The following is a 22,507-nucleotide window of genomic DNA, read 5'->3' on the forward strand; positions in this document are numbered from 1 at the left end:
AGACAGTGGTCGAGAGTGATTAATTTATAATCAAAAGCTAAGTGTGGAAGCCAGCCCACTCCTGTGGTATCATATAAAGAGGCTTTCATCTCCCACACAGGAGAGCAGAAAAGCCTGATGACCCTTCTTAATCATTACAGGAAAGCTTCAAAGCCAGTAAAATTCTCAACTGAGGCAGGTCTGCTATGCAAAGATTAGGGCTCTGGATGCCCTGGGCTGGACTTTGTATGGGAATAAGGGATTACAACCCAAAGCCAATGCAGGATCTGGCTAATATGTACCAGCAGGAGTTCAGAAAATAATCAGACTGCCCCTAAAGATGCAGGGTCAGGAAGGATGGAACATAGAGATGAATAAGGGAGAGTTTGTTGACATGGTAGCACTTTCCACTGACACGGGATTTAACACCTGGCAATGACCTCAGGAGATGATACTAACATGCAGCTAAGTTAGCTTTTTGGGAATCTGGGGGAAAATGATGCTCCACACTAAAGGAAATGCAAATTCCAGAGGGGCCAAGGCAGATGGAGGAGGAATGGCTTAAAAGTCCAGAGAGATTACCAAATAGATGCTAGAGATTACCAGACAGTTATACGAGATAAATTACCAAAGGCAAGAAAGCCCACCAACCAACCATTTACTCCAGCAGTAAGGATATGCTGATGAGAGGGGCACTCTCTCAGGAGAAGCTTAGCAGTGGCTACTGTCTGTGGGCCAGGCAGGAGGTGTTGTTAGAGAATTGATCTCCTAAGAGGGGTGATAGAGACCCAAGATATCAGTGACAGGCAGCAGTGATTAAATGTCAGAAGAAAGTGGGTACAGTCATCACAAAGTAGAAATTGTGGCACAATGCTAGGCATACAACAAACTGCCAGGAAATGGATACTAGAGAATGATTTGAATTAATTGGACAGAGAAGGAAACCAGACATTCTAGGAAGAGGGAACTAGTACACAAAAGTGTAGAGGTGTCAAACAGCATGACCCATGTAGAGACCCGACATAATGGGTATGTAGAGGAGGAGATGCTGGGGACCGTCAGGCAAGGATCAGATCCAAGACTGTTTAGAGGTCAGTTAGAGTGTGGACTTCATCATAAAAGCTACACAGAGCCATTAAGGAATTATATAAGCAAAATAATGGTACCTGTCATGTTTCCATAGTAGCTGAAAAAGTGTTCTAAAAGATCATCTCAGTCTGTGACAAACCATCTCAGTGTCATAAAACTATATTCATTTATTCTTGCTCACATATCTGCAGGTTGGCCAGGCCTATCCTAGGCTGAGCTTGGCTGGCTGCTCAGCTTCAGTCTGCAAACTTAACTGAGCTCAGTGCCTTGCTGTAGGGTGGGCTCAGATTTGCTCCACGTGTGCTCATTCTGAGCCCCAGGTTCAAGGGGAAGCACTACTGAGTGGGGCTTCTTTCATCCTCCTTGATGTAGCTGACTATCCAGGGCATCTCCTTCCCATGCCAATGGCAGAAGCCTCAGAGTGCAGGCAGAAACTGTGATGTCTTTTAAGACTGAGGCTCAGAACAGGCACATTATCTACCCCTGGCACATTATCTTCCACTGGCCAAAGCAGGTCAGACAGCTGAGTCCAAAGTCAAGAGACCAGGAAGTACTTTTTGCTTCTAACGAGGGGAACTACGAACTCACTTTTGAAGGGAGAGATGAGAAAAATGGGGTTAATACTTCAATCTACCATAGAGGCCATTTTTACTCAATACATAGAGGAGCTGCATAGTATAATTATATATCTAGAGAGACAGGCTTTCCATAAGTTATTTAAAATTCTTCAGACATCAGTTTTATCGTCTACAAAATCTAGACTGATACCTCTCTCACTTTCTAACTGATTCTAAGTATCACATGCAATAATGTCCATGGGTGTGCATTTCAAGCTTCAGTACTAATTAGGACCTCTCTGGTAGTTACAGCCGGTATGCCATGATTATTAGTAAAAACCATGTAGAGGGAGATCAGCTGTTGGACTTAGGTGCTGCAAAGTCACCATATCGGAGAGAAACAAAAGTCCAGCAGAACCCAGAATGCATGCCCCAAGATATTAACCACCCCTCTGCTGGCAACTCTAGCTATTCTTCTTTGAGGAAAGATGTGTCTCCCAAAACAAAGGCCAGCCATTTGCTAATATGTGTTTGGTCCGACAGTTCTTTTATATATCCACTTCATTCTTTGGCAGCATGAATTTTTGGTTTATGAATAAGAGGGGTATTTACCCCAGAAGGGTCTAGGACCAAGCTGGGCAGGAGGACGCAAATGGAAAAAGCACCTCCTGGCATTGCTTTAGAGTTTTTCTCCCTGAGTCTGCAGCTGCTGCCCTGTCCAGATGGCCTCCCTTGGCTGAAGGATTGTGCCAAAGACAATATCCAAAGTGCTCTTATTTATCTTCTCAGATTGAGACAAAATAGCCCAACATCACACAGCTCTTTGAACCCAAGCCTCTTGAGTCCCACAATGATGCTCTTTCTCCTGTTGGTATAAACTAGACAAGCAAAAAGCTAAGCTGCTGTATAAAAGACACCATAAAATATAGTGGTTCCAATAATACTGACATTAATTTCTCTTTCATATAGTCCAGAGATGGGCAGGCAGTCTAGAATGGGTTGGAAGCTGTGGTCCCTATGGACTTCCAATAATCCAGGTTCCTTCTTGTTTTTTTGTTTTGTTTTGTTTTGTTTTGTTGTTTTGCTCCAGCATCCTCAAGCAGCCCTTCTCAATGGAGTTTTCACAAAAGAATTAAGTTTTAATCCTTTAAAGCATCCATTGTGTTAAAACTTTTTCCGTATGCATCTAGAACAGGATAGCTTTGTACTATCCTTGGAATAATGGAGATAAGAGTTACTTAAGTTATTTTCTGTAAGGCTTAATTCCCTTATAGGAACCCAGTTGAGAAAGGCTACGAGAGTATGGTGCTTATCCTGTGGTCCAAGCACCATATCTGCACATTCCAAACTATAGGAAGGGGAACAAAAGAAGTGAAAAAGGAGATTCTTTAAACAATGTCACCTGGGAGTTGCTTACATTACTTCTACCCACACCTGATGGGCCAAAATGTAATTTCATGGCCAAATCTAATCACAAAGGTGCTAGGGAAATCAGTTTCCAGCTTGGCAACCATATGCACAGCTAAAACTGTTGGGGATTCTATTACTAATAGGAAGGAGGATGGAATAAACAGGGAGATAATTATCAACCTCAGCCACATTTGACTATTATTCTCTAGACAGTAAGTTTCATGAGAGCAGGAACTGTGTCTCATCCACTAAGGACAAATAAGTCAGTTTATTTTTTTAGTATAATATCTAGTACACAGAAGACCCTTAATGATTTTGATTGAATTCCATTTACTTACATCACAATAAGGTAATCCAGACACTTAAGGTCTAATTTTAAAAGACCCAGACACTAAATATGTCAAAGAATACTTATTAAACATTTTCTTCTTTTTTGTGACAGATGAGGGTGATCTTGAATTGTTCTGAGTTAAGTTTCTCTTTGCTAGTTTTAATTTTTGATTACTTTGACTTCCCAAGTCTTCAGGATCAACTTAAGGACTTTCATAAGCCTGATGAAGAAAACTTCTCCTCAACTGGGACACAAAGCATACCGTTAGGATATGACGATTATGTGGAACAAAGGAGCTGATATTTATAAAAAGCACATTAGAGTGGTGTCTGACACGTAATGGATACTGTATAAGTGTCATAGATGATAGAAGATAGAGAGATGGATAAAAGGATGGAAGGAAGGACAGAAGAAAGGGAGGAAATGCACTGAGAAACCAACATTTCCTCCATATTTTGGAATAGATTATAACATTTTCTACTACAAGCAGAAACAGTCACTAAGCCTCTATAGTAGGAAACATCTCACCAGAGACCTGAAGATTCATTTCTTTGTTTGACTGACCTTGGATGTACTTTGCCTACTACATGTGCTATGGCCTAGCTAATTGCTTACTGATCTCTTAGAAGAACACTAAAATGACAGGCAAAAGTGGGCCAGAGTGGATATTGGTTTAACAGGACACTGGTTTAACAGGGTTTGACTCAGAAGAAGGCCAGTGCCACAGCAAGAACTTCTAGGATGTCTTATAGAACCCTGAGCCCAGGGGTCCCTGTGTGGCTCAGTTGGTTAAGTATCCAACTCTTGATCTCAGCTCCAGTCGTGATCTCAGTTCAAGATCTTGAGTTCAAGCCCTACTTTGGGCAGGCAGCCTACTTTAAAAAAAAAAAAAAAAAGAGTCCTCAGACCTGCCTTCTAGGGTTAGGGATCATCTAGCACTCAGAATATATCAGGATAGCAGCTGCTGGAGCATGTAAAATGTGCTCACTCCCTGGTTTTGGTATAGGTGTCTGTAATGGATGTGTGGTTTGCATCCTTTCTCCCTTTTTCTGGTGATAGCACTTTGCTGCCCTTCTAGGGATCTTTTCCACATGATTCTGATACAGTTGTGCCAAGCCCCTCCCAGAACCAATATAACCACTCAGAGTATGCCATCTTCCTGTCCATGTGATTGATTTATGAATGGATATGACTCAAAGTGTTCTAGAGTCATCCTTAAAATTTAGTAGAGACATTGGAAGAGAGAGGGGAGATTCTTCTGGAGAGACGAAGGAAAGTGGAAGTTGCCCTGTTCCCACAAAAACAGACACAGAGATCAGTGGAACAGAATAGAGACCTCAGAAGTGGACCCTCAACTCTATAGTTAACTAATCTTCACAAAGTGGGAAAGAACATCCAATGGAAAAAAGAATCTCTTCAATAAATGGTGCTGGGAAAACTGGACAACCACATGCAGAAGAATGAAACTAGACCATTCTTTACACCATACACAAAGATAAACTCAAAATGGATGGAAGACCTCAATGTGAGACAGGAATTCATCAAAATCCTAAAGGAGAACACTGGCAACAACCTCTTCGACCTTTGCAACAGCAACTTCTCTCAATTTTTGTCTACAAAGCAAAGGGAAACAAAAACAAAAACAAACTTTGGGACCGCATCAAGATAAAAAGAGTTTGCATAGCAAAGGAAATAGTCAACAAAACCGAGAGGCAATCAGCTAATGGGAGAAGATATTTGCAAATGACATTTTGGATAAAGGGCTAGTATTCAAGATCTATAAAGAACTTATCAACATCCAAAAAATTTATCAACATCCAAAAACAAGCCAGTCAAGAAATGGGCAGAAGACATGAACAGACACTTCTCAAAAAAAGACATACAAATGGCTAATAGACACATGAAAAAATGTTCAACATCACTAGCCTTCAGAGAAATACAAATCAAAACCACAATGAGATACCACCTTACACCAGTAATGATCAAAATTAACAAGACAGGAAACAAGAATTGGCAAGATTGTAGAGAAAGGGGAACCTTCTTACACTGTTGATGGGAATGAAGCTGGTGCAGCCACTCTGGAAAACAGTATGGAGGTTCCTAAAGGTGTAAAAAATAGAGCTACCCTATGACCTAGTGATTGCACTACTAGGTATTTACCCCAAAGATACAGATGTAGTAAAAAGAAGAGACACATGCACTCCAATGTTCATAGCAGCAATGTCCACAATAGCCAAACTGTGGAAGGAACTGAGATGCCCTTCAACAGAGGAATGGATAAAGAAGATGTGGTACATATATACAATGGAATATTACTCAGCCATCAGAAAGGATGAATACCCACCATTTGCATCGACATGGATGGAACTGGAGGGGATTATGCTAAGTGAAGTAAGTCAGGCAGAGAAAGACACTTATCATACAGTTTCACTCATACATGGAAAATAAGGAATTGAGCGAAGGACCACAGGTGAAGGGAAGGAAAACTGAATGGGAAGAAATCAGAGAGGGAGACAAACCATGAGAGACTCTGGACTCTCAGAAACAAGCTGAGGGTTACAGAAAGGAGGGAACTTGGGGGATGGGTTACTGTGATAAGTATTAAGGAGGGCACTGTTGTGATGAGCACTGGGTATTACATGCAACTAATGCATCATTTGAACACTACATCAAAAACTTGTGATGTACAATATGCTGGCTAACTGAACATAATAATAATAAAAAGAAAGATTGGGCAGGAGCTTGAAAAAAATTAAATATGAGTTATATTGATAGAGTTAAAAAAAAAAAAGGAAGTTGTCCTATTCAAAAACATTTCTCTTAGCTTCTCCTAGCCCTAAAAAGGTCATATGTGGTTTAAAAAAAAAAAATTGTAGCTAAATCAAAGAGGGAGGCAGAGTTGAGCACACACCAGGAGGGAAATAGTGATAAATTTGAGCCCCAAGATCCAGTTGTGCCTGAGGCTAGCTTGCCCCTTTCAGCTACATGCACCAATACATTCCAATATTTTATTTAAGCTTATTTGAGTTAGAATGTCTGTCATTTGCTTCCAAGAAAGTTCTAATTTACAAATTACCTGACTTGGTTCGGTTACCCTAACACTTCCTATAGTTCTAGGATGACTGGACTGCTGAGGATCTACAAACAGCTCCTACAGTTATGTCCCAGTACTTCAGAAAATTGCTCCATGTTCCATTTTGTACCTTCTACTCGAAACCCTCTTATTCTGGTTCCTTATGTCTACTCCTATCCTGTGTCTGATACCTCGATCTGTTTGGATCAATACTGCTTGGTATCTATACTCCATGGTACAGTGGAGCCTGATCTTCCATTTCAGTCTCATCTTGAATGTAGTTCCTCCCAAAATCCTGGACTGCACCCTTTTTATCCCATAGGTCAGTGTTTCCAACCTCTGCATTTAACCCAGGACCCCTGAGCCAGACATCTCTCCCAGAACAAGAGCCTCTGAATCATTTTGTTTCCTTCAGTAGGTCCTGCAGCGAACCTTCCAGGTCCCCTTAGTACATGTTCACTTTCTTTTGATATTGGTGCCCTTGGCTTTAATTTGCTATTCAGGAAACCCAAAGACCAAAACCTCCTCTCCACCCCCACTAAAATATTCATACATTTTCCTCATATTTGGTAATAGGGAATTTTGATGGGAAACGATAAGAATAAGCTTTTGTAAAGAAGTTAATCCTTCAAATAAGGAAGCCCTAAAAGTCTACATTGCATAAAACGCTCTGACCACACAAAGAATGTAAGACTTAGCCTTATGGGAATATGTCCCTGTAATGGGCTCAATTGTGTCCCCTCAAAAATTCATATGTTGAAGTCTTAACCCCCATTGCCTCAGAATGTGACTATATTTGGAGATAAAAATATTTAAGAGGTAATTAAGTTAAAATGAGGTCATTAGGGTGGGCCCCAATCCAGTATGACTAGTGTTCTTACTGGAAGAAGAAAGTAGGACACAGATAAACAGAGAGAAGAAGATATAAAGACACAGAGAGAAGACAGCCTCCTATAAGCCAAAGAAAGAGGTCTCAAATGAAACCAGTCCTGGGGACACCTTGATCTTGAACTCGTAGCCTCCAGAGCTGTAAGAATATAAATTGTTGTTTAGGACAGTCAGTCTGTGCACTTTTTTGTAGTATCTCTTGCAAACCATGACATTCCCCTACTAGTTAATAATAAACTGGCATCTCTCCTCATCAAATCCTTTGGGAAAGAACAATAGGAATCTCTTTCTGGCTCTTTCTCTTGACAAAATACCCACAGAAAAGAAACCCATGGTATCTGTGGAATTACCACTAAACACTTAGGATTTATCTAGCATCTAAGGAATAGATCTGGGGTCTCAGTTACCGGTGAGGGAGGAAGCTAGTGGTAAAGTGCCAGCATTCTTTCCCTCCAGAGTCAAGGGTGATCCCTCTTCCTCTGCTTCTTTCCCTTCCTCTCTTCTTCTTGAATAATTTGTGCAAAAGCTATTAGGTGGGGCTGAGCAAACAAAGTGTGTATGTTAGGGGTTAGGTAAAAATAAGCTGTGGTGGCCCAGAGCAGCATGCTAGAGCCTGAGTGGAAGCAGTAAGGTATCCACACCAGGGCTAAGCCTCGCACAGGGTAGCCTGACCAAGAAGAGTGAGAAGAACATTTTTGTAGTTGGGCTGCCTGCTGTGAAGAGTTGACACTGAGCGGGGTAGGGTGTGTCTCCATGTGGATGGGTGACATGTCGGTAGCCAAAGCAAGGTGAGGAGGGTGTCCCTTCCCCACAGGGATTTAACCCAGTATAAACAATGAAGTCTGAGCGGAGTGAGGAAGGCATCCATATGGCAGGGTGGCTCGGAGTGGTATGAGAGGACTAGGAGGATAACAAAGGCATGGGGGCGGGCAGGAGGGCACTGGCATGGTCGGTTGGGTCACCAATGGGGTGAGGAGGATGCCCACCATACAGGGTGGAGTGGTGTGAGGTGGCAGGGCTTCAGTTGAGTGAATGGGGCATCCATGTGGTAGGTCAGCCCAGTGTGAGGTTTTGGAGCCCAAGTGGTGTAAGGAAGCTAGAAGGAAGGAGGCTGGTTATGTAGGGGTGGATTGATTCAGTAAATACATGTATTGCAAGCAGTAAGAGCTAGGTGTCTCATTGTTGGAGAAGGAAATTACAAATATGAAAAGGAGAAAACTAGAACTCTGTGGCATTGGATTAAAATTGGAGATGATGATGTGAACACAAGGGTTTCAAGATGATGGTAGATAAACAGATACTGTAGACAGATAGGTAGATAGCTAGTTTTTTTTTTTTTTTAATGTAAAAGTGTACACCCACGCATATGCACATTCCCCAGCTCTGTACATGGAGAGGATCTGGGAGCAGTGACACTCCAACAGCAATAAGCATACTGAGTGCACAGATTTTGGTTTCTAAACACTATTCTCTGCTAACAGACATAAGGGATTCTTAGGTCAATGGCTGACAGATAAGCCTGATACTACTTTTGGTGCCAAAAACTACAAAAGTGATCAAAGAATGTAGAGACATGTTACATCCAAAGGATACTGAAGCCAGCTTAAAGGGACTCCCACTAGCCAAATAGGGAATAATATAAGCACGGAGATAAAGATCGTAGCTGGTTAAATAGGATCCAGGAGTCCATACTAGTATGAGTAAATAGCAAATAACAATAGCAGATGGGATAGGGTATCAATCATGTCAGCAGCTTACTCTCACCTACTTTGGAAAAGAAAATCAAATTATTTGTACTGCAAATTTTCTGCAAATTTGGGATCTTTTCCAAATTAAAAAAAAAACAACAACAAATAAAGTTCAAGAATGCAAGACAACTGGCTCAGTCTCTTTAACAATTTTGTGTCATGAAAAAAGGGATAGATTAAAAGAAGCTTATGGGACATAAGAGGCAGATGCAAACATGGTCCTGGATGAGATTCAAGTTTGGATAAACAGTGATAAAGCACATTTTCGAGACAGTTGGGCAATGTAAATATGGTTTATTAGATAAGATGAAATGTGTTGAAATGGAAAAGTAGAGATCATCAATCAGAAAAGTGGGGGGAAGCAGGCAATAAAATAGAACAGTAGTATGTATCACGTGATCTCATCTTATGGAAAAAAGAGAAATACAAATAAAGAAATACAAATAAAGTTCTGGAAGGATAAGTACTTAGCACTAGTACTCACGGAAGGGTAGGATTATTTTTTTATTTTGTGATTTTCACTGGTCTTTATTTCCTAATATATGATAATGTACATGCCCTGATTCTGTAGTAGTAAAAGATCCTTTTTTTTTTTTAAGATTTTATTTATTCATTGAGAGAGAGAAAGACAGAGAGAGCACACAAGCAGGGAAAGAGGCAGAAGGAGAAGGAGAAGTAGACTCCCCACTGAGCAGGGAGCCCGATATGGGGCTTGATCCCAGGACCTAGAGATCATGACCTGAGCCGAAGGCAGATGTTTAACCATCTGAGACACGCAGGTGCCCCAAGATAATTTTTTAAAGTAAAATTTAAATAGCAGAATTGGAGAAAGAGTCAATGGAGTTGGTGTTCACAACCTTGAATAACTCATATATCAGCTGGGACATGTTAATGTTACAGAAAACATTTGGGCAAAGTCCTTGAAGCAGGAGCCTAGGGTCCCTAACTCTGCTCTAGGTATCTGAGAGGAGCCAGATAGGTGTGCACAGCTATATCCATCCATTTTCATGCCATATAATTAATGCCTCATTTTAATGCCATATAATTTTAATGCCTCGATTATCTCACCTGTAAAATGGGTACTGATATGCTACCTCAGAAGATTTTTGCGGAGTATTACATGAGTTAATATATTTGTAAAATGTTGAATAGATTATTAATAGATATCAACACACCTCACTTATACAAATACAAAATTTGTGACCATCTCTGTTTTTTGCTTCATAAAGATATAGCCTCCCAGTTCCTACTGGAACTTGGTACAGCAGTCCCCCTTATCTGCTACCTTCCAACTACCTTCCAACACCCCCCACAACGGATGCCGAAACCGCAGATGGTACCAAATCTTATATATTGTTTTTTTCCTATCTATACATACCTGCGGTAAGGTTTAGTTTATAAATGAGGCACAGTAAGCAATGAACAACAATAAGGAATCTTTAAAATCAAAGAATTACAGTATACTGTAATAAACATTATTTCCATGTGGTCTCTCTCAAAATATCTTCCTGTAGTGTACTCACCCTTCTTTTGACGATGTGAGATGGTAACAGTGCCTAGTGATGAGATGAAGTGAGGCGAGTGACATAGGCATCATGACCTCACGTTAGGGTACCATTAACCTTCCGATGATACATCAGGGGAGGATCACCCGCTTCCAGACCAGGGTTGACCATGAGTAACTGAAACCACAAGAAGTGAAACCATGAATAAAGGGAGACTGCTGTATTTATTTTAAGAACTCTTATATTGTGTCTTCTGTATGGTAGGCACTATTCTGAGTGCTTTACAAATAATAAATTTTTAATCATCGTAATAATCCTATGAGGAGTGTACTCCTATCACCTTCCCCCTTCTATAGGTGAAGGAAGTGAGCCACAGAGAGGTTAATTAACTTTTGTAAAGTCATACAGCCAGTAAGTGGCAGGGACAGAATTAGAACTAGGCAGTCCAAACTCTCAGTCTCAACCTATGTTGCCACTCTCACAAGCAAACAGCCATGTACAGGAGAGGGCTCCTATTTATAGATCAACTGGTTTCCAGAAGTTCACGTGTAAGCTACTCTTTCAAGTTCTAATGCATCTTCCACCCAAACAATATTACAAATTCGGTTTGGTTCCTAAGCCAACCTATTTAAATAGACCAAACTTACTTAACACACACCATGGCTCACTCAGAACAACTATGGTTTCAAGATCAGTGTCCCTCTGGGCAGAGGATGGTAAATAGATTTCATCTTCTGACCCAGTTTTGATCAATAGCCTGTGGCTACAGAGAGTGCTGTCTGGACAAGAATTCTGAGCTTGAACTTAGCAGGAGAGCATACTGGGATCAATTAATGGTATCTGCTGTGAATGGAGAAGTAGGAAGAGAGGCCCCAAAGCTGGCCATTTGCCATCCCTGCTTCAGATCCTTTTAAACCCTGACACGATGCTGTAAACTAAGGCCTGCAACCTGGTCTCTGGATGCTTCTCAGTCTTGAGTCCTGAGAGTCCAGGAGATGGGGGAAGGGGATCGGGCAGGGATTCTAAGAGCAGACAGGGAGGCCGAGGTGCCTGGGGCTTCTGTGACAGTGTAGGAAGGCCTGGTGAAATCAGGGGCGAGGGTGGAACTACTCTAATGGGGACGACAGCAGAATGATGGGTAACTTGTAAGTTGAGTATTCCTGTGTCAGCCCAAGTCCTTCCTCCCGTCGCATCACCCCAGTGAGCCACACCAGCAAGCATAAGGAAGGCAAGGTCTTGACACTGTATAGTCCCGTGGCATTTCAAGAAGTTGCCAGAATGGTTAAATGAGTCATTCTGGGTCACACAGTGAGGTCAGAACATCTGTCACCAGTTATATATAAAAGCAATGTCAGAGTAGAATGCAAACGCGTACATACAACCCAGCAAGATGATCCCACAAACCACCAAACTTGGGTACACTCTCCACTAAGGTTTGGAATGGGTGGATCCTCGCTCCTGCTACAGACGTTTCCGGAGAGGGACACTGGAATGCGAAGTCGATTTTGCATGTGGTTTGCGGAAGACCTATTTCTCAAGATAAACGAGGAAAGAATAATTACCTAAAGCTGAAAGTGAATCCCAAGCTCAGTCGCATTTGAGAGAGGACTGCAGCCCAGCAGACCCACAAAATGTCATGTCAGCTTTCGAAGGCCCTTCACAGTCGCTGCAAGAGTGCCGATGGAATCCAGCCAGGCAGCTTTGAAGCAGCCCGGTCTCTTAGACGTGGATGACACTGCCAAGAGAAAAAAAAAAAAAAAGGGCCATTGCCTAGCTTGGCATCTGGTCCCTGCAGCTGCCCAATCATATCCAATAACCACGCCAAAGTCATCCGTGGAGAAATTCCCAGCAAGAGGCCCAGAGGTCCAGCACACTAGAAAACTGCCCCGATCCGGGCAAGCAATGGGTTTCAGTTCTCCAATGTCTGCCAAGATCACCAGGCAACTTGAAGCAAGTCCTCACAAAGATTTCCGCTCCCATCTTCTCGTTCATAAAATGAGCACTTCCCTCGTAGCATGTGTGTGTGTGTGTGTGTGTGTGTGTGTGAGAGAGAGAGAGAGAGAGGGAGGGAGAGAGGAGGAGAACAAAGAGGGAGAAGGAGGGCACTGGGAGATAATGATACAATGAGCAATGAAGCTTTTTTTCCCAAATTGTCCAGAAGACAGTGTCTACAGGACTCAATGAACTAAAAAGAAGGGTGCGGAATTAAAAAAAAAAAAAAAGACTCTGGTCACTTCCTAATCCCTTCTCCCAGGAGGACAGGAAACTGTAGCACAGGGACTGAAGTCCCACCCTGTAGCCAGGAAAGTTCTGCCTACTCTGCTAGTGAGAAAAAAGGAAGCCAAGCAAAAACTCAGAAAAGTTGGCCAAGCCAGGCAGGAGCTCTCTGTTCCCTCCTGCACATCTGCCTTGGGCTTCTCTTCTTTTCAGATCAGTGCAAGAAAACAGATGGCTGCAGAAGCCTGAATTTTAAATTTATGAATGGAAATTTGAACAGATGTTAGCAATCAAGATGGCATATAAGAATTTTTCTCATACCATATTTACAGCCCAGCCTCCTTCACATAAATGGGAGAGAGGGTCATAAAAAGGGTAGTTTTTGATCTCAGGACAGCATGGATCCAGCGTGGTGATTATGGGGAGCAATAACGGAAATGTTGGAAGAAGAAAGAAAGAAAACACTAATCAACGGCCTGTATACATGCTAAACATTTATCTCCAAAATGATAAAATGTATCTGCAAGAAAACCATTAACCCATCAGAGCACTTTCTGTGTTTTAAGCAAGTGAAAGTTCAAGGCCAGGGTTTTAACAAATATCTGTGAATGCCCGCTTACTTAGGCTTTTGGCATGTTATACATTGTTTGGTTTGGTTTGGTTTGGTTGGAAGTCCCTGACATATGGGGTCTTACTAGATTTCGGAAAGAAAGTGAGTAAAAGGCTAGTCAGAGAGCTCTGTCTGTGTGTGTTTGGGTCCATCATCCAGGAACTGGGTTAGATCCTAAGGGCAGCAGGGGAGTGGCAAATGAATCAAACCTGATCTAGGTCCTCAACACACTTAGAACTGAAGGTAGACGCAGGCTGGAACAAGGCATATGTTGAAGGTTACAGGAGTGAAGAGAAAGTGTTGGGAGTTGGTGGGATAGTCAGGGAGTCAGGGCCAGGGTCCCCAACAAGAAAATATGGAGTCAGGACAGCTAAGATCAAACAGCACCAACATCCCATTTTGCTGCTTAGATAGGACCTCACCAGCATTGCTTTGCAGTCTTTGCAGAAATGACTTCTGCAAAATGTCCTAAAATAAGGCAGTGAAGCACAAAGCATTTGTCACCATCACTGGCAAGGGGCAGTTAAGACATCAGCCCCCAGATGTCAGCAAAAAAGACCCTCAGCAAATAGATGTTAATCTAATAGGTAGACAGATACATGACCAAAGCCCTGCTGGGTATGACTCAGCACACCCTGATCGCTTAAGATAGTTCTGCAAAAGAGCTCATAAAACCCCCTAAACTTAGAAACCCTCTCAGGCCCCCTCCCTCTCCAGGAGCTTTGTACTAATGCTCAATAACCTTTGCTTTGCTGCCCACCACTCTTCGTCTGGTCTACCTCTTCATTCTTCTAAGTAGCAAGACCAAGAATCACAGGCAGTAAAGGCAGAGAATTCCTGCTACGAAGGAAGTGAGGTTCACTGGGGCCTGGGTAATGACAGTGTTTTTCAGTATCCTACAGGAAGAGTCTGGAGCTTGGGGCCATCTCAGAGAAGAGTGTTTGTTGGCAATTCCTGCTGGCTACATTTTCAAAGTATGGGGTGGCCATAACATTTGGAAACATGAATCACGTTACATTATCAGGTAGTACTGTAGAAATGTCAGTAAACCATTTATTATATATTCACCTGGATTTTCAGACGTTGTGCCACCTTGGTTCTCCAGACTCCCTTCACTTCTAGCCACTTCAGCCACGATGATGGTGTCTCCTTGAATACTGCAATAGCCTCACAAGTCCTCCTGCTCGTGTGTTTGCCCACATCCACCATCCATAACCAGTCTATCCTCAACATGATAATCAAGGCAATCCCTTTGAAGCAGTGGTTCTCAAAGTGGGTTCCTGGACTAGCAGCAGCAGCTACACCTGGGAAACTTGGTGGAAATGCAAGTTCTTGGGTTCTACCCACCTACAGAATCAGAAATGCTGGAGGTGGAGCCCAGAAATCTGTTCTTTCTCTCTCTCTTTTTTTCAAGACTTATTTATTTATTTATTTTAGAGAGAGAGTGAAAAAGAGAGCCTGTGGGTCGGGGGGAGGAGCAGGGAAAGAGGGAGAGAGAGAATCCTCATGCAGACTCCCCTCTGAGCATGGAGCTCAACTCGGGGCTTGATCCCAGGACCCGGAGATCATGACCTGAGCCCAGATCGAGAGTCGGCCACTCAACTGACTGAGCCAACCAGGCACCGCCAGAAATCTGTGTTTAACAAGAGCTCCTGGTGATTCTTATGCCTACTAAGGTTTGAGAAGGAATTGTAAGCATAGGCCAGAAAATATCACCCTTAGGTCAAAATCCTATAATAGCTAAGGTCATCACAACGGCTGCAAGGTCACACATCCACCGCCTGGCCCATGGATCTTTCACTGACCACCCACCACTCTACTCTCTAGCTCATTTACTCCCTCTGCCACACAAGGCCTTGGTGCTTGTTCCTTCTGCCAGGAATGCTCCCCAGCACCTCAGATCTCCCTCCCCACCTACAATGGCTCAGTTCCCTCACCACCTTCAAGCCTCTGCTCACGTCTTTTCGTTAACTCATTACCTATTAATTGTCTGTCTCTCCCCATTAGAACTCAAGTTCCTTGAGAGCTGGGACTTTGTTCTGTTGGTGCCTGTATCCCGAAAACCGTGAATGTGCCTGGTACATAGTGAGTGCCCAGGAATCACTTGGCGTGGAGGAATGTATAAATAATCTGTATGGAGGTTCTACCAGATGCCAGACAAAGTGCTAAGTGCATCACTCACTTAATTCCCACAAGCCAGTGCATGGGATGTTTTCTTTATTGTACACGCGGAAAAAAGGAAGTAACAGACACTAGAAAAGGACAGGACTGAGATACATGATATCAGAGGAGGGGATTTCATGATCCCCAAATTCTGGGTCAGCCATGGAGCCAAGTCCATCGACATTTTATATCCTCTTTCCTGCTTTTCCTTGCAATTGGTCTAGACAGAGGAAATGCAGGCTTACTCTGGCATTTACCTAAGTAGAAAGTAATTAAGGAGGCAAAAGTCCTGCTTTCAATGACCCCAGGACAAGGCTACAAGCAGGAGGATTATCATTTTGTTTGCTGACATTTTCCTATTGCAAACACAAATAGAGGTATTTCCCAAATATTCTAATAATACTTATTCCTTTGCCCAATTACTTTTTTCAGTTTTAAAAACAGTTTCTACTGTGTTGTTATTAAGGACCTGGTAGAAGTGGATGCTTTAATATGCTTATTCACTTGATAAAAAAGGAGTTACGGTGCATTATGGGGATCCCCCCCCCTTGTAGTGAAAGATGGTACTCCCTGCTCGGTATCTGTTTCATATCTGAGAAAATGAAAACCCAATTCTGTGACCAGTACTGAAAAGTGAAACTGGTAGTAGTTCCTCTAAAAAGACTGCTAGAAGGCAGACCTGGAGCCATCCTCCTTCTTTACCTACTTATCTCTCCAGCTGATCTCATCTGGACCCATGACTTTTATTTTTATTTTTAAAGATTTTACTTATTTACTGGACCCATGACTTTTAATACCACCTACCTTGTGTTCACTCCTGTGTCGGTCTGGGTCCAGGAAGGAAACTAGAGCCATGCTGGATAATGTAATAGAGGGAATTCAGTCCAGGGAATTAGGTATGAAGATGTTGGAAAAGCTACAAGGGCAAACTGGGGAAGGCAAGATAACCCAGAGAACAGCAATGGCACAAAGCCACTACCCTCCCTAAGGCTGGGGAGACAGAGGGGGAAAGTGGGGCTCATGAGAGTTAAGGAACCGTGGGAACTGGGAACCTGAAGGAGAGATGGTTCAGTGGGAATTCAAGCCATTGAGCAGATACATGAATGCTAGAGATGCTGCCCAAAGTTGGGAGAGGAGGGGAAAGTACTCTGGCTTTTCTCTTCCACCTGACCTCTAGTCTTCTGCCAATAACCTTCCACTGGCCAAACTTTCCTAGAAGCCAGCTGGCAAGGAAGCTTGGGAAGCATCGTTTGCATGGGGCATCCCTTTCGCTGCCCTCCAACTTCCTTATACAACAGATCAGGGAAAAGAAGGAAATGAGAGTGCCAACAGTCAAGTGATGGGACACTATTCCTAAGTTGTTATCTCCAGCTCAGACCTCTTCTGTGATTCTTACATTCAGTTGTTCATCTGCACTTGAGTGTCTCAAAAGGAACTCTTACCAGCCAATGCCCTGATATTCCCCCTCTCAGAATGGGACTCACTCAGCTTAGCCAAAAATATGATGTCGTCTTTGATTCCTTTCTTTCCTTATTCCCCACTCCTTCTAACCTTTCAGCAAGCCCTGTGGATTCCACCTCCCCAAACAATTCCTCTCCAGTCTTCTCTGTTTCCACCATTACCACCTTAGGCCAAGCCACCATCGTTTCTCCTCTAGGTAACAATAATGATCCCCTAAGTGGCCACACTATCACCACTACTGTGTCTCCTTATAATGCCTTGTCCAGGGATCAGATCCTGAAGATCTTGAGGGCAGGTATAAGGAGTCAGGACTTAGTTCAAAGTGCTATAGGAGCCATTGAAGAGAATATGAAATAATGGATATCATAAAGAGATCAGCCTCGCTTCACTGTGGGAATAAATTGTAAATGAACAAAAGTAGAGGATGGAAGACCAGTAAGGAGGCAATTAATGCTTCTCAGTTATTCTTATCCTACCTTTTCTACCATGGTCTACTACCAAGGTCAAACACTGGCCTTGTCACAGTTCTTCCAAGGGGCCTAAGCTCCGTCCCTGTTTAGGGCTTCCCACAACCTGGAATACTTATCTTGATTTTAGCACACTGGCTCTACATCATTCAGGCCTTACCCTCTCAGAGACCTTTCCTGACCAGGCTGTAGTAATTCTAGCTGTTCACAAATACACCATCTCTCTCCCTACAGGCACAAGTAGAATCGTACCTCTCTGCACACTGGAAGTTAGGTGTGGCCACAGGACTTGCTCTGGCAAATGAGGTATGGGTGGGAAGTAACATAGGTCACTACTGGGTAGAAGGCTTAAGAGCCACTGTTTGGTTACCATGCTTTTTTTCTCCCACAGTGACCGGCAGCATTCCAGGTAACAGGTACTCCAATGACCAGACACTGGGGCTGAGGATATCCATTCACAGCTGAACTCTGCCAACCACTGGATACATGGCATGAGTAAGATCCAAGTAAATCCTTGCTATTGCAATTGCTGAGATTTTGAGGTCATTACCGCAGCACACCTAGCCTCGCTGGGCCCATAGAGTCCTTCAGTCCCTTACATCAGCCTGCATGATGTCCATCATGGAAATTACTACCAACTGGCAAGTCCTCCTTGCTAGTTTTGTTTCCTCTATGCACCCCTCTCCAAACCCCGTGAGAGCAGGAGCTCTGTCTCATCACTATACCCCCGGCCTCCAGAAGAGTGCCCAGAGCATATTCAGTAGGCAAGTATCTGCTGATTAAACCTCCAACGCCTTGCACATACAACCATTTGTTGCTTGAAAGCTACTTTGCCAAGGCAACAAGAATGAATGACTTGTGCTCATACACCGGAAAGACCAAAGCCTATAGCTTCACTCCATTTGTGGGTTAGAATTATTGCTTGGGTCACATATACCCTTCCAGCTAACTCACAGAAAACCAAGTTGCTTCTGAAGCCACCATGATTCCTTGGTCAGAAAATACCTTGCCAGAAATCATATACAACAGATAAACAAAAAGGAATGAACTCTTAGAACAGCAAGTGTAAGAATGAAGTTGCCCAAAATCAGGAGATAGAGTGGGACGAAATTCATTTTGATATTTTTACCACTAAATGGCAGGGTTTTTCATTCTTTTTAAAGCTTCCCATGCCAGGGTGCCCAGGATCGGCCAGTTAAGTGTCTGCCTTTGGCTCAGGTCATGACCTACAAGGTCCTGGGACTGAGTTCCTGCCTCCAGGCTCCCCACTCAGCAGGGAGTCTGCTTCTCCATCTGCCTCCCCCCCTGGCTTGTGCTCTCTCTTACTCTAATAAATCTTTTTTAAAAGGTAAAATCTTTTTTTAAAAAGTTTCCCATGCCTGCTAAAGCAGATTTCCCCAAAACAGCCAAATCTCAACTTTCACTATTGTAATAAAATATCAGCACTGAAAACACCTTTGTGGTTACTCAATTCAGACTACATTTATCGTCTGGCTTGGTTAACTTTAATTGAAAACTTCTTTGGGTCTCACTGAGGTCTGCCAGAGGTTGAGAGCTTCAGAAATTCAAGTTAGAGGTTATGTTGCTTTAAGTCATTGCCTTTTAAAATGAAACATATTAAATTTTTTTCCTACCATCCATTACATAATTATAATAAAGTTGTAAAGATGATTGTGATCATAAAATTCACCCTGCAATATTTTTAGGTTTTCCATTTTTGCTCCTCACTTAAAATTTTCCATAGGTTTTCAAAATGTCTAAAACACTAAAGAAGCAAGCTCCTAAAAACCATGAAAGTTGTTATTGCCCCTGTTTTTATAGGACCCAGCACCCTTTGCAGAACATTCAAATTCCTTTGGGAAACCAGAGGAAGGTAACTATGTTCTATTTATTAAGCTTAGTCTTCTAGACCCTGTACAAACACACTATACCCTCAAAAAGCAAGGGGCTTTTGCCTCCTTTGCAGAAAGGATTACCAAAATACCATTTCACTAAATATCCAATCGAAACTATCAACTTTGAATGTGAATAAGATGGCAATTATGCTGTCTTGTCCAACTTAAGTTCAGTTTTATTAACCAGGTCCCAATCCTGAAGTTCAGGTGCGAGGCACTGTAGCTGAAACTTAAAAACACACCATGAGCTCATCCCACCTTCCCCATCCACTGAGAATGGGGCAGCTGGAATACTTCACGTCTTCCAAACACAAAGCCATATTCGCACAAAGGAAATCATTTACATGTGGCTAAGGAAACAGGAAATTTTCATGTTGGCTTTAATGTTTATATTTTGCCAAAATTTTCCTGAACTCGGTAATCATTACTAACACTTCATATAGCACGATTTACTGCATATTAAAAACTAAAAAAAAACTCAGCAGAAAACATACAGTTGAAGAAAACTGGATGTCAGTCTATACAATGATTTTTTTTTTTACTTTCAGCATGACAGACTTTATTTTGGCACTTTAACAAATATTTTGCTTTACAGCAGTGACAAAATATTTGCCAGAAATTTTCTTTTCTTGGCATTCTACTGCAAGCTGTTGTTATTCTATGAACTGAATTTCACTATGCTTTGCACAGTTAGAGGTATACCCACTACACTCTTTACCTCTGTAATCGAGGGATATTGTGCAACTTCAGAAGGTGCTAGAATTTTCTTTTAACCACCCCAAAGTGGACTGACTCTGTAAGTGATGGGACAGGAATTCGAGAATTAAGGCCATTAAGAATTTAAGTAAACACTGTTCCGAGTGCTGCTTCAATTTTTTTTTTTAATGAGTTATGTGGCAATTCCAGGGAACGTTCTCTAAATGAAGTATTCATACTTTATTAAAAGTACATTATGGATCGAAAGGGTTGCTGTTTTTGCAGTCTTCTTCCTACTTTGGCGGCTCACACATTAAAACAATGTATGGTGAAAACAGAAAAGGAAATGTTGTTAGAAGGAAATAACCAGGCAGGGTACCCTCAGACTTCCATCTCCTCCGGTACCCCTGCTTTCCAGCAATTTCAATCCTCAGCAGGGAGGCCCTCCTTTTAATGCACAGAACCACCCTGCCCAGCTTTCCTTCCCTATGGTGTAAGCTATGGCATTTCCATGTACTGGTTCTTTAGTGAAGCTTCAGGAGAGATCTGGAGCACAGTTTCCAAGGTACATCAGTCTTCATCGGTCTACAGGACAAAACCTTAGATACTGACATCAGGAAAGTCCCCTTCAGTTCTTTAGAATTTATCCTCCCAAGAGTTATTTGCAAAAGCAGGCATCCCTCTCAATAGTTGCCATCAGCTAGCCTACAAAGCTTGCCAACTTCACAATTCCCTCCCTGGCGGTCTTCCAATATCGACACCCAAACACAATCTGAAAATTCAGATTTTCTCTGGCCAATTCAGAAGGGAGTCTGGTAATAAACAGCCTCATCGATGAGCTCTTTGGTTTTGATTTACAGACACTACGGAACGCTCAGAAATCAAACCCCCATCGTCCTTGAGAGCAGATGGTCATTTGCAAAGGGGAGATGTACATTGGATCGAAAATGTACAAAATTTATAACAGTGACATTTTCAATATTAGGCCACATGATTTATTCAGTAGTTTTTATGTTCCCAAATGACAACTGATGTCTATTCATAAGACTACAAAAGTTACCATTAGAATTGTCTGTGCTTATAAAATACCGACTTTTTTTAAACTGTTATATATACTCATTAACACCAGTCTGCAACGAGTTACATAGAATCATAGGCACTTCAAAGGCTTAAAAAGACGTGTACAACTTAAATGCATTTTTAAGAACAAAAACTGATTTCTCCTTAAACCCCTACTCGTACCTTCAAATTGCAAGAAATTAACAAATACAGTGGCCAAAGGAATCTGCAGCAACTTCTCAAAATACTGTTAGCATCTTTGGGTTTGCTGAGGCTTGTCAGTTAACTCACATCAAATCCTCCCAAAAGAAGATGGGATTACATAGCTATGACTGAACAGTTTTGGGGCAATCGTCCGATTTTACACATTAATTTGCTGTTGCAAATCTGCCTGAAGCTACAGGTAATGAAGAAGAAAGCAAGTGTAAAATGGATAGTCTGACACTTAAAAACTTATACAAAGTGGAAGTTAAAGTTTACATATTTGAAAATCACATATACACTAAATTACCATTATCTGAATTATCCAAAGACAAATTGCACCATAACAGCTACAAAAGGCATAGAGTTTTGTTTTGTTTTCAAGGGGACAAGAGGGGAAGAGCAGAGGAGAGAAGGGAACAACAGATAAATTAACAAAGTTAAGACCAACTTGGTAAGGTCCATTGGAGACATGCAGACACAAATTAAACAGCTTTCATCTTCGAACCAGAGGATAAAAACAATCATTTTGTATCTGCCCATAAAAGCTTAAACCGATTCCATGAACATAGAGGGTTTTTATAACATAATATTTTGCCACTGCTATTCACAGAACACTGCAGATGTTAAGTTTTAATTTTATGTCGTTGTAAAGAAATACATGAAAAGTTTTAAATACAATGGGGTTTTATCATTAAAGTGCCAGAATGGCCCTTTAATGGAAAACAAAAAACAAAAAACAAAGATCTTCATTATTCTATGCAAAAGCTTTATTTTTAAAAGTTCAGTGATCTCATAAATAGAGACACTAAGTGGGAGTTTCAGGCGTAAAACTCCTTAGTCGGTGCCTTCTGATAAGCAGCACTGGATGGTTTGCGTTCTCCAAGGTCATAACTTCCTTCATCCTTCTTTCTCATGCGATACACCAACAGCAGGATAAGGAAAATCGCAAAGAGAAAGCCGATAACTCCGCCAGCAATGACCGCTGAAACATTCCGAAAAGGAAGATTACTTTTAGGAGAGATTCAAGGGTTGCGGAAATTAACTTTGTCAAGCCCAATCTATTTATACTTTTTCAAAGGCTCCATTCGAAAAACTCCCAAACGCTGAAAAACTGGATTTGATGAGGCAACCAGGTGAATTACCCAAATCTGACAT

The 22,507-nt window shown here is 42.0% G+C and overlaps 1 protein-coding gene and 1 long non-coding RNA gene across 3 annotated transcripts in view; one reads left to right on the forward strand and one right to left on the reverse strand.

Moving 5' to 3' along the window:
• The window catches only part of LOC125097577 (uncharacterized), a 41,052-nt gene that overhangs the window by 17,172 nt on the left and 1,373 nt on the right, over positions 1-22,507 (forward strand). Inside the window, exons 2-4 of one of the 2 annotated variants that reach the window (XR_007126559.1) lie at positions 7,717-7,723; positions 17,890-17,993; positions 19,243-19,371. This is a non-coding gene — a long non-coding RNA (uncharacterized LOC125097577). The remainder of the gene's footprint in view (positions 1-7,716; positions 7,724-17,889; positions 17,994-19,242; positions 19,372-22,507) is intronic. The other variant, XR_007126558.1, reaches the window with a different exon arrangement.
• Positions 21,062-22,507, reverse strand: part of SDC2 (syndecan 2) — a 103,527-nt gene continuing 102,081 nt past the window's right edge. Inside the window, exon 5 of the mRNA XM_047725338.1 lies at positions 21,062-22,334. Within this exon, the coding sequence (XP_047581294.1) occupies positions 22,171-22,334 (164 nt within the window). The 3' untranslated portion in view covers positions 21,062-22,170. The remainder of the gene's footprint in view (positions 22,335-22,507) is intronic.

The sequence above is a fragment of the Lutra lutra genome, chromosome 4, assembly GCF_902655055.1.
Source record: "Lutra lutra chromosome 4, mLutLut1.2, whole genome shotgun sequence".
NCBI classification, from domain to species: Eukaryota; Metazoa; Chordata; class Mammalia; order Carnivora; family Mustelidae; genus Lutra; species Lutra lutra.